Below are 13,704 nucleotides of genomic sequence, written 5' to 3' on the forward strand. Positions count from 1 at the left end.
TCCAGAATTCTCATATCAGATTTTCGGCCCATGATGACTTGAATTACTAAGGTTCCATTCACTAAACTCTTAGAGAGTATAAAAGCTGTATTTTAAAGTCGTCAAAGATAAAGAGACTTAATTAGAGAACTCATACACTTTTGGAGAAACTATTGCGTTCTTATGTGCCTTAGAGTTTTGTGACCAAGAGCTTTCAGATTTTCAACATGTGCTGAACTGAAGAACTTTGCATCAGGTGTTGGAAAGTTAGTCACGTACTGGAATCTGTGCAAAGGAATAAGTCTAAAAAATCAAGTCCTATTGGGGATTGAAATGAAGGTTCAACTGTAGGTTGGTACTTCCGAATAGTCTAGGATAGTGGTAAAATTCCTTGTACTCATAATTGCTTGATTCTTGATTAGTGATTCTTGGGAGTGGTGACTTGAAAATCACCCGATGAGGTTTTTTCCTTGTAAAAGGTTTTCCCCATTAGTTAATAGATCATCATATCAAATTTATTTTCTACTGCATTTTAGTTTATTTGGTGATTTGTGTGTGCCTCCAAGATTTGCATGTAATTTGACCTAATTAATCAATTTAGATAATTGAATTAATTAACCGGGGTCAATTTATAACCCAACAACTGGTATTAAAGTAGGCACACTCTGATTAGGTATAATCTCTATTGTGTGATCCATTGTCCCTTGTTGTCATGGATCGTGGAAAATCATTGATTATTCCTCCATTATTTGATAGAACTAACTATGTGCATTGGAAGGTACGCATGAGAGCTTTTTTGCAGTCACTTGATAAAAAAGTTTGGTTAGCATTTGAAGTAGGATGGACCAAACCCACAAAATCCCCTGCTACATGAGATGATGAAAAGATTGAAGCTGCAAACTTCAACAGCAGAGTCTTAAATGCTTTGTTCAGTGCTATGAAGAATGAAGAATTCAAGAAGATTTCTTCCATTGAAATTGTTAAGGAAGCACGGATAATCCTTCAAACTACCTATGAAGGTAACAAAGCAATCAAGGACTCCAAGCTTCAAAGATTGACTACCAGTTTTAAGGAGATAAGGATGGAAGAGAATGAGCCATTTGATGAGTTTTATGCAAAACTCAAAAATATTGTAAATTCAACCTTCAATCTAGGAGAGAAAATCCATGGACCTAAGGTTGTAAGGAAGATTCTCTGATATCCTTTAGAAAGATTCCATGCCAAGATCACTGTTATTGAATACGCAAAGGACATTGATAAAATTCCTTTAATTAAGCTGGTAGGAAACCTTCAGACTTATGAGTTGTCAAAATTGAAAAAGGTGGTAAAAGTAAGAATATGGCTTTGAAGGTTAAGGATGATGAAGATAAAGAATCATCTAATGATGAACAGACCAAGTTCAAAGCATTTATCACTAGGCAATTCAAGAAATTCATCAAAAATGCAAATGTGAAGATGAATGAAAAAGACCGTAGAAAACTAGGATTCTCTTAAAGGAAATCACTAGACAAGCCAAAGAAAGAAACTAAGGAAGGTGGACAAAACAGCAATACTCCATCTGGTCCTAAATGTCTTGGTTGTCAAGGATATGGTCACATGAAGTAAGAATGTCCAACCTATCTCATGTCTATAGAGAAAAGTAAAGCCCTAGTTGCTACCTTGAGTGATACTGAACCAGAGAGTGATTCAGATGATAGTGATTCAAAAATTCTAAACAAGTTATAGCTAAATCTAATATTCATCATGTCACACCATTTCCAAATGTGACAATTCTATTTATATAATTTACTGTCAATAATATCAAAAAAAGTCTAGAAATACTTTTTTTTTTTTTTTTCATTTCAATGCAAAGTTTAAATTAAAAATAGAATTCAAATTTGGAATTAAGGTCTAATGGAGGATGGCTAGTTATTGAAACTTCTGTTTGGTGTCAAATAAGAATGAAAGCTATTTTCGTTATTCATTTTCGTGTCAAATGAGAACTTCTTAACACATTGAAATGTTTATTCCATTCTCTAATGTAAAATACATGCACTCATCACACGAGAAATTCAATTCACACATAACATGAAACTTTTTCTTAGTGGACCCAACATATAGAAAGGAAGCATGAAATCGAGTGACATGGCTAGATTTGGGAGGTAAAGGCTTTAATCTCAGGAAATTCTGAAACAGAAGCATAGTTTTTTCACTCAAGTTCACCCATGCTTCAACTCCATCGCCATCTTTGGTATCAAAAAGACCAACTATTTCAAAGGGAATTGCTACGATGCTCATCCAAGTAGGATTTCCCCATCCAAAATCTACTTCATAAAAAGGGAACCTACACCAGCTACTCAACATATAGATATCAGTCTCACCTCTTTCTCATTCTTCACCGACCTCTCTCAAGGATTTAGTTATCATGGAAACTAAATCGTCCCCATTCTGTGGTTTCTTACAGTCATGAAGCGCATTTCTTATTGAATCATGAAATGCATCCACCAATTCATGTAATTCAATCTTGATCTCATTGTCTCCATCGAGCATTGGCCACCATGTAGATTGTAGAGGTTCCCAAAAGAGTTATCGGGTATTGGCAGAGCCGTCTTTCCTCGCAGGTTCAATGAATGACATAAAATAGAGGCTCTAAAGTTCCCATGTTCAGCATTAGCCGCAGCAAGGATAGCCTTCCATATTAATGCTATCACTACCATTACCCGTGAAGGTTGGCGTTTTGTTAATGATTCAGAATCACAAGCACCACCTTTGGCAATGGCTTTTAGGCTTGATATTGCTGCACCATTGAACACAAACCTTTGGGAAATGATTAGATCTCCTTGTTTCATAGGGGGCACCCCAGGCATAACATTCTCTCGTGGTGGGAAGAAGGAACCAAGGTCAAATCTTGGGTGAACCACTTCACTTATCCCTTCTGCTTTGCATGCTGTAGCCCATGCTTTAAAAAATGCAACCGCTGAAATTCCATCGGCTATGAAATGCGCAAAGATCAGCCCAATGGCTAGCCCACTGCAGTCAAACATGTTGACTTGAACAAGTACCAAAGGAGTAATTGCTGATTGCATTGCATTGGGAACAAGAGGATGTTGACACCCCATTTTGCAATCTACATTTAACCTTACCTGGAGGGTAAAAGGGTAATTTTGCCTTGAAAATAAGCATCTTGATTCTATTCATTAGATCCTTAATCTCATTTCTCCAAAATGATCTTGATGTTGTAATGATCAAATCGACTAGCCATAAGCCCTAATCGGACACTAGATTGAAAGTTATCATCAAATCAAGTTTTAATGACTGAGATGCACCATCACAAATTAAGTCCAACTATATGTGATTATAAACAATTGATTTCAATTGGTTATAAGTATAATCAATTTGAGATCGATGATGTGTCATAATTTGATTGGTTAAGACTATATTTTATGGTAGGATTACACACACCTAATTAACTAGATAGTTAAACATTAATTATTCAATGAGTAATTTGTGTAATTATCTTTTAATTAGAATAAATTTGGAACCAATTAAGTCTGAAATGGGAGTGATTGGAGTCATTTAATGTTAATTGAGAGTTAATTTAGGACTTATTAATGTTAATTGTGCTAAAACCATTTTCTAATAAATGACGTCTGCTCACCATTTCATTGATATATCTCAGAATATTTTGAATCTGTGAATAAGATTAATTTTCCTAGAAACTAGACATCCAAGGCTTCAATTTGAGCACAAGAACGAGACAATTCCGATCAGAATTTAGTCAGATATGATTTTTAGAAATTGGTTTTACAAGCTGTTACAGAAGCTACAGGAAAACCGAATTTTGGCTTGCTCCTCACTCCCACCAATCTTTCCATTTAATGCACCAAATTTCTCTAAAGGCTAAAATGAGGTCTAGTTTTATGATTCTTTGTCAACCATCATTAAATGGCCTTCCATTCATATTTCCTCAACTACTACTATATAAAACCTCCCTCTCCTCCATTCCAAGAGACACAAAAAAAAAAAAAAAAACCCTCTCTCTTTTCTTCTCTTGAGTTCTAGTGAAGTTAAGTAGTCTTGTCACATCTTGGTCTTCCTGAAACTCAAGGTATTGAGTAAGACTCACTCTCCCTCTCCTAGCTCTTCTTTCCTCCACCCTTAGGACCTCCATCAAAAGTCCCCTCCTCCACCATATAGATCTTGCATGAAAGTATAATCCCCTTTCCTAACTGTTTGTTTATATTGTCATGATGAGAATTTAAGATTAAAGCATGATAATTTCCTTAAATATGTTTGAATATTCTTAATTATTCTTATGTGTTCTTCACATGTTCTTCGTTGTTCATCAGATGTTCATGTATATCATTAGATTTAATCTTAAATCCACATCAAAAATATGAAAAACATATTTGTTTAATAATTCTTTCAAATCCTTGAATCTAGGTTATCACCATCTACACACATTCACTGGAATTTATTTTTCAATCCAAATGCAATGCTTAATAAATTGAATTAGAATTTATCACATGCACACACATTAAATTCAACATGTAAATTGATTGATATATTGGATGATATGATATGAATGTTGGCCACCATAGTTTAGAATACCAGTTTCACCGGGCAAAGTGCCTAACACCTTCCCACCTTGTAATATAGCCTTCGAGCTTAGATCAAAAGTTAGTAGATCAAATGCTTATCCATGTAATTTTCGATTTTTAAATTGTAACTAGAAAACAAAACCATGTATTTTATCTTAGATTGTATATAGGACCAAAGCCATGTAATTTTCCTATGATCAATATAAATTCAATTACAAATTAATAAAATAAGGAATTTTTCAATTTTGATTTTCTTATTTATTCTAATAATTAAATAAGTGGCGACTCCATTATAAAACCTTTAATCTAAAGGGGAAAATATAACTAGTCGAACGTCCATTTTGAGAGGCAATAACACGACTCCACCCATTCACGTGGGTTTGGCCCAACATTATAAAAACGGGTCAAGGGCGCGGTCTCTCATAGAGGATTCAACAGCTCGGGTTTGAGTCCTCCTTGGAGAATTTGAGCAAGCTTGCCACTTACTTGTGCTTCCAAGTATTCCACCCCCTCATCATTACAATCAACTAGTTGCTTATCTTTCATGTATCTTCCAGCTTGTTAAATATATATAAGTAATGCGATGTGTTATACCATGTTGTATATGTTAGAATGGTTGCAGAAGGGGAAGCATAGAATAGGAATACTGAAAACACGAGGGTCATGTGGTTCAGCCTTGTCAGCCTACGTGCACAGAGGAATCTCTTAAGGGTTATATCTTTATTATGTAAGAGTGTAGTATAATAACATTTGTTATAATGAACCCTAACATGAGTATATATAGGAGACTAAACCCTAGACTATTAGTACAAGTAGGAGTGAGTTTGGGCCTATTACATTGGGCTGATATGTCTAATATATTTCTAACACCCTCCCTCAAATTCAATGCGAAAGCTTGATGAAGGCTTGAGGTTGGATAAGCATGAGAAGATCCTTTGAAGATGCCTTGAAGAATACCTTTGAAAAAACCATGATGAAGAATGTGCCAATTGACCAATTTTGGAGCCTCAAATGAGGAAATGGAGTCCAAAATCAGAATCTACGTGAAAATCTAAACAAGATAAGCCTTTTCAGAAATTTTAACTTTTGGTCAAAGGTCAACGCAAAAGTCAAAATCAACAAAGGTCAAAGTCGATAGGTCAGGACGGTCAACGGTCAACTGTCAGTCAACGGTTAACACAGTTCGGGTCGGTTTTGGGCTTTCTAGGTCGAGTCACAGATCAAGCTGTAAAGCTACTAATGTCATCTTGATGAAGTGACGCTAACATGAACTAGGGCTAATGTGGCTAGGGCTTGCGTGGCTCTTGCTGACGTCAGAAGAATGCAGACATATTTCTTCACCACATGCACAACACTTGACGGGGACGACACATGACAAGATCTCCAAGTGGCGTGTGTGACAAAGGACGGCCACAAAATTTCACGGTTTTGTAGATCGGAGGACGACAAGGCCAACAGAATGGCGCGTGTGACCATAATCCTATCTGGGAGTCAAGAATTTTGGCGGCATGTGGGAGGAAGAGCTGGAGCCTTTGTCTGCACTTAGTGGCACGTGCGGCTGCCAATGGAGACTGAGTTCTTGGGTTTTGGTTGCAGGAGGCCGTGGAGCATGTCTGTGGTGTTGGTTTCATTAGGCAAAGCCTCAATTTGCACAAATTTGAAAGGGAAGGCACGAATTGCTTGGGCTATGATCTAAGACACAGTGGCAAGACAGCAATGGTGATCCGTGGAAGCTGTGTGACGCCATGGGGTTCAGATCTGAAAACAAGCCAAGGTACTGTGGATCTGTGCTATGCATGTATGAAATTGTGAAAAGATGTTTGTTTGATGCCAAGAATGAAGTTTGACTCTGATACCATATTAAATATATATAAGTAACGTGATGTGTTATATCATGTTATATATGCTAGAATGAATGCGGAAGGGAAAGCATAGAATAGGAGTACTAAGAACATGAGAGTTATGTGGTTCAGCCTTGTCGACCTACATCCGCAGAGGAATCCCTTAAGAACTACATCTTTATTATGTAAGAGTGGAGTACAACAACCTTTGTTTGATACGAAGAACGAAGTTTGGCTCTAATAACATGTTAAATATATATAAATAATACGATATATTATATCATGTTTTTTATGCTAGAATGGATGCGGAAGGGGAAGCATAGAATAGGAACACTGAGAATACGAGAGTTATGTTGTTCAGTCTTGTCGACCTATGTCTATGGATGAATCCCTTAAAGGCTACATCTTTATTATGTAAGAGTGTAGAACAATAACTTTTGTTATAATGAACCCTAACATGAGTATATATAGGCAACTAAACCTTAAACTACTAGTACAAGTAGGAGTGAGATTGGGCCTATTACATTGGGCTAATATATCTAATATATTTCTAACACAGTTAAAGAGTAATAGAGGGTTAAGATTTCTAAAAGTGATTTCTCTAAACGCTTTTTCCTTTCATCGATTTCATTTTTGTCACCATTGGTATGGTAGTACAGAATAAATGGCACATATGCTGGAGGAGCAAGTTGGTCTATGGATGAGGTTTTGTAACTCTTAAGATGAGGTTTTGCTGGTTTTATCAACTTCCTTGTTACAGTTTGGACCTTCATATTCAATTCAACTCTGAATGTCTTGACTTGAACACACTTTTTAGATGACAGACTGAACCTATATAAACATCTTATATTTATTGATGATTAGTAAGGTTAGAAAACTAGTGGTGGGGTGCTCCATCGTCTCATGTCGTGAGGTATGAGTTGTTTGCTTTCTCGTGGGGTTATAGATGCTATTTGATCAATTGATTTCCCAGCTAACCAATGGAGACTCTCCACTGATTGTATCAATGACTCTCCACAAATGAACAATGCGTAAGACAATCAGAATTTTTTTTTTTCTGTTTTTTCTTTTTTGAAATGATGTGAGTCAATCACAGAAAGAATTGATAATAATAATAATAAAGATATTTTTCTTTAGTCTACACTTGAATCAAAATTCCAATACGAATTCAAAGGTGGATTGATAATTCAATCCAATCCAGCTTCTATTTCCGTAAATCCAGCTCTCAGGTCGATGAGCTAGCAAACAAGTAGATGTTATTAATATAATTTTGTAACTAATTTATAATTAGTGTATATTCATTGATACAATTAAAAACAATCGCAATTAACATACACATATACAATACATATGTTTTTACCTAGCTAGTAATCGACCGTGTATATTTATAGTATTACATAAATGACTTATAAATTTGAATTATTTTTAATTACACGAAAATATGGCTCATAAAAGTAAAATCTTTCAACCTTTATTTTCTTCTATAATTTTATAAATAGATTTAGATATATGATTAGGTTTTTTTATAGTTTATTTATATTAGAGTACTCCTCGTTTTTTACATCAAATTAACTCATTTGACCCAAAAATTTAAAAATTTAGATGGAATACATAGTACAAAATTAGGCTCTAATTAAAATCCAATTTAAAATTTTTTTAGATTTTTTTCTCAACTTTGACTTTAAATAAATATATATGATTAGTATGTTCTATTCATTATGTCGATTGAAGATAATCAAATGCAAATAATTTAAAGTGTGAGGAAAGTATCATTGTCAGGATTTATAGTCTGAAAAGAGTGAGATAAGATTAAAAGTAAAAGTATTATTATGTGTATTTTCATTCTCTTTTGGATGAATGCTTAATAGGGGTCTGTTCGGAATCTGCTTATTTTATTAAAACTGAAACTGTTTGCTGAAAGTGCTATAAAAATAGGTAAAAATTAGCTGAAATAATACAATAAGACCCATAAATAGTACCAAAAAGTGTAATAAGACTCATAATAATAGTAAAAATAAACTAAATAGTAGAATAAGCTAACTTTTATTTTTTTTTTTTTTTCCCCAAATGCTTACAAATATTTACAAGATATATATACCGAAACCTCGATATCTCAAAACCGCTCCACCGCCCCATGCTCCCCAAAGCACTTAACTCCTCTCTTTTTTTGCTCCCCAAAGCACTCAACTCCTCTTCTTCTTTTTTTCCCTAAAATAGGTGTCTTGTCCTTTCTTATTGTTTCAGTCTATCCTATTTTCTACAACTTTTAAGGTGTTAAGAAAAACAATGTAATTTCACGATATTCAGCTCCTAGTATTAATGAAATATTCACCTAAAATTTATTAAAATGTGTCCTCATAAAAATTAGGAGAAATTATGTTCCTCACTCTACGTAAAGAGTCTTGTCTTCTCTCACTTACAAGGGGTGTAGGCCCTATCATGGATCCCCATTAACTTAGTTTGCATTTTTATCAAACATAGAAAAAGGACGATTAGTTACTTTGATCTCACGTTAGCCGATACACGTGCATTGTAGTGAAACTTAAAGTTTTTGTAGAGCTTGTGACTCCTTGCCTAACAGTATGCATGAATCGGGTTGAAAAAAAAAATATTCATAAAGGTAAAATACTAAAATCCCACCCAACCCACGTGGCTCGGGTTAGTTTTTCATTATTATTTTTCTTCCAAATTAATTTGAGCATTACACATGACCAGTATTACAAACACTGTGAGTTTGCGATTTTAAAGATCCAAATTAAAGTTTCAAAATCACTACAACAACAATGTAAGACTGAAAAAATGTTAAGAAATCTGTAAAAACATCATGCATGTTATAAGATATAACCACATGTTTTATTGACAACCAAGATGTAACAAACTAACCATTAATAGAAGTTGCTTGACATCCAAGACATTGCTGCGTTTGGAACGGACAAGATTGATTCTCACATGCATGTAGTTCTTGTGTAGTTTTCATAACCATATGTTCTGCTGACATAATACAACATTTGCATGCGATAGCGACCGAGTAGCTTACATGGAGTTCTTGGCCAAGGGTTGTGTACTTTCTATATAATCACATGTACTTTTTCTCTCAATATTGGTTAACATAACCTTTAGAGGTCGCATAAATTAAGCCAACAGCCCAACTTTTATGAGGAGTAGAAAACGTTGTTAACGTGTAAGGAAAATTTGTACTAAAAAATGCGTATTCATAATGAACTTTAAATTCTCGTCTGCATTTTCATCTATCTTCCTTTCCATCCCTCGATGGTTTATTTTATAAATTGAATTTTTTTTGTCTAAATTTTTTCCAATTGTATCTTCTAAGTTAAAAGATTATAATTTTTTTTTTTTTGTGAGATTTAATTTTGCTGATTTCATCTTTAAACTTTGTGGGCGGTTAACAAGTTTTATGTTTCCTTTTTTGGATAATTTGACAATTATAATAAAGAGGGATATTTAAGTCCTAAATGTCTCTATTGAAAATATTAAAAAATATTAACCAATTGAATTTTACAAGGTAATTGACAATTTTACATAAAGTGACTTGTGTTTCATGGTGCACGATTTGCATTGGTGCCATGCATGATATAAAGTTGGACATTATTGAATTTTCTTTGCAATACCTGTCCTCATTACACCAACTATGTTGGGTTCCTCAGCATGTATTGCAAAAGCAAGCACCCCACACTGCAAACCATGACTTTGTGTGAGCTTTTTATCGGTTCTTTATTACCATTTGTTTGAATTTAGTGACTGTCATTGTACTACACACTACAAGTGATATCAAAGCTTGGTTCAAGGTTTTGATGATAAGCATCAAGGTCGATCAAAGTGGACAAGTTCTACGGCAATGGCAATTTCTCTATTTAACAAAGGTAGAATAAGGATCGATCTCATGATCCAATAAGGTGTCCATGAGGCACTACATGGAAAAAAGAAGAAGCCTAAGCTGATGTGTGGTGATGACTAGAAAGTGATGGATGACGAGAGTATCAATGCATTTTTGTGAGATAATCTTAACCCCTCTATTTTAATAAATAAAAAAAATAAAAAATAAAATAAAATAAAATAAAACCAATTCAATACAAGGATAAAATCTTATCCTTCTACGCAAAGGTAATCGGAGGGTTTTCTTTTTTAAAATTAGTAGAGATTGAAGGGGAAAGAGTGATGGGTTTTAAACCATAGAAATGGATCATCAAAAATAATGTTATTATTATTAGATTATCAATTAAATTTGTATAAACAGAGGTATTTAACATTTTATCCCTTTTTTTCTTTTATTTTTTATCACCCCTATGAAATAAATCCTAAAAGTAGTTTCCAAAAAGGATATATGTAGATCACTTTTTCCCGAAGAGAGAAACCTAATTTCTCTATCATAACAAACAAAACTAAGGTTAACACTATAGAGTAATATTCCTTTTAAAAATCTAACATGCATTAAATCATACCATACGAAAAATTAGTAACGTTTGGAACAAAATATATTTAATCACTTTTTGTGGACACGGCCTATTGTGATTCAAGCAATGTCATTTTTACTCAAGTCCACCACTAACTCCATTTTTATTGTTCACTAATCAATAATCATAACATGACATATCAACAGTTATGAAAAATTGTATTCCAAGACTTTTTGAAGAAAAAATAATTATAAATAAACTCAAATTTTATACTAATTAAGGACCCATCATATTAAAATGCTTATTCCATTCTCCATTGTAAACATACATGCTAAAAGCCTCGTAGTTTAGCTAGTTGACATTTCCAAGTGTTTCCATATAAGACATCTCGAATTCAAATCTCAGTCTCCCAATCATTGAATTATTTTTTTTTTTCCAAAGTAACATACATACAATCATTACAAGAGAAATTCAATTCATACATAATCTGAAATTAATTCTTATTAAGAGTAGAATTTATTACATACACTCTATTACACACATGAAAAAGAAATTGAAACTATGAGTACAGGTCATGATTTTCAAATTAAAAATCATGACTTCAAGTCAGTACAGTTTTAGTAACTTTTTCCTGTGTGTGTAATAGCATATGTTTAATAACTTTTATCATCTTACTAAGAATTGTGTTTATTACACATACTCTATTACACACATAGTTACACACACATGAAAAAATAACTGAAATTGTGAGTTGAAATCATGATTTTAAGTTAAAAATTGTGACTTCAAGTCACAATGACACAACTAGATTTGGGAGGTAAAGGCTTTAATCTCTGGATAATTCTGAAACAGAAGCATAGCTTGTTCATGCAAGCTCACCCATGCCTCAATTCCATCACCATCTTTGGTGTCAAACATACCAATTATTTCCATAGGAATAGCTACAATGCTCATCCAAGCAGGCTTTCCCCAACCAAAATCCGCTTCATAGAAAGGGAACCTGCACCAGCTACTGAACATATAGATATCAGTCTCACCTCTTTCACGTTCTTTCCCGACCTCGCTTAAGGATTTAGTCAAAACAGAAACTAATTCATCCCCATTTTGTGGTTTCATGCAGTCATCGAGTCCATTTTTTATCGAATCTTCAAGAGCATTCACCAAGTCAGGCAACTCAAACTTGCTCTCATTGTCTCCACCAAATCGAGCATTGGCCACCATGTAGAAGTTCCCAAAAGAGTTATCCGGTATTGACAGAGCCGTCTTTCCACGCAGGTTCAATGAATGACATATAGTAGAGGCTCTCAAGTGCCCATGTCTAGCTTTATTCACAGCAATGAGAGCCTTCCATATAAGTGCTGTCACCACTATCACCCGTGAAGGTTGGCGTTTTGATAATGATTCAGAATCACCAGCACCACCTTTGGCAGTGGCTTTCAGGCTTGATATTGCTGCCTTATTGAACAAAAACCTTTTGGTGATGATTGGATTTGCACGAGGACCAGGTTTCTTAGGTGGCACCATAGGCATAATATTCTCTCTTGGTGGAAAGAAAGAAGCCAAGTCAAAACTTGGGTGAATCACTTCATTGACCCCTTCCGCTTTGCATGCTTTAGCCCATGCATTGAAAAACGTAGTGGCTGTAATTCCATCAATTATAAAATGAGCACATTCCAGCGCAATGGCTAGCCCACCACACTCAAACATGTTGACTTGAACAAATGCCAAAGGAGTAGTTTCCGATGGCATTACATTGGGAACAAGAGAATTCAACAGTTCGGGTTTGAGTTCTCCCTGGAGAACTTGAGCAAGCTTTCCACTTACTTGGGCTTCCAAGTATTCCGCCCCCTCATCATTACAATCAACTAGTTGCTTATCTTTGATGTATCTACCAGCTAAAGGGTAATAGAGGGTCAAGATTTCTGAAAGTGATTTCTCCAAATGCTTGCTCCTTTCATCAACTTCATTTTTGTCACCATTGGCATCGTAGTACAGAATAAATGGCACATATGCTGGAGGAGCAAGTTGGTCTATGGATGAGGTTTTGTAACTCTTAAGGTGAGGTGGAGTTGGAGCCGCTGGTTTTATCAACTTTCTTGATACAATTTTGACCTTCGTTCTCAACTCAACCATGTTGAACGTCTTTCAAGAGAGAGGTTGGCTTTATTTAGTCTGGACTTGGTTTGAATTATATGCACTTTGTATACGATTGCACCTATATATATAATCATCTTCTACCATTGTGAGTATTATTTTGATGATTTTGTATGCTAGGTAAGGAAATTATTGGTGGGGTGGTCCATGGTGAGGCTTGTGGGAGTTGGTTTCTTTCTCGTGGGCCTATGAATGATATTCAATTGATTTCCCAGCTAACTAATGGAGACTGTCCACTGATTGTAGCAATGACTCTCCATGCAAAGACGTTGAAGGAAAATATTTTCTTATACTCGTTTATATCTATTATGTTTGATTAATATCCATAATTGTTGTAAGAATATTCAGATTTTACAACATGAAAGTAGACTTTAAAAGGGTGTAAAAATACCATTGTCCCCCAAAAAAAATGTGGGTCAATCACAATATTTTAACAATAACAAAGATATTTTCTTTAGTCTTCACTTATATCAAAATTCCAGTATGAACTGCAAGGTGAATTGCTAATTCAATCCAACTCTTAGATAAGCTAGCATACGAGTGAGAAGTTGTTAATATAATTTTGTAAATAGTTTGTTTTGTTAATTATGTCGTTTGGAAATAATCAAATGCAATTAATCCAAAGTGTGAGGCTCGGGATTTTGCCTGAGAAGAGGAAGTCGATAAAAAAATAAGATGAAGTTAAAATTATTGTTGTTGTTATTATTATCCTATAATGTGTTTCTTTGGATGAATATT

At 34.5% G+C, this 13,704-nt stretch overlaps 1 protein-coding gene and 1 pseudogene across 1 annotated transcript; both read right to left on the minus strand.

Moving 5' to 3' along the window:
- Positions 1-2,107: 2,107 nt before the first annotated feature.
- LOC115964894 lies at positions 2,108-8,536 on the minus strand (annotated as a pseudogene).
- A 2,751-nt stretch (positions 8,537-11,287) lies between these two features.
- LOC115962690 (acetyl-CoA-benzylalcohol acetyltransferase-like) lies at positions 11,288-13,014 on the minus strand. The gene has a single exon (XM_031081576.1). The coding sequence runs from the start codon at positions 12,943-12,945 to the stop codon at positions 11,617-11,619; it is 1,329 nt and encodes a 442-aa protein (XP_030937436.1). The 5' UTR covers positions 12,946-13,014; the 3' UTR covers positions 11,288-11,616.
- Positions 13,015-13,704: the final 690 nt, after the last annotated feature.

The sequence above is a fragment of the Quercus lobata genome, chromosome 10 (assembly GCF_001633185.2).
Source record: "Quercus lobata isolate SW786 chromosome 10, ValleyOak3.0 Primary Assembly, whole genome shotgun sequence".
NCBI lineage: Eukaryota > Viridiplantae > Streptophyta > Magnoliopsida > Fagales > Fagaceae > Quercus > Quercus lobata.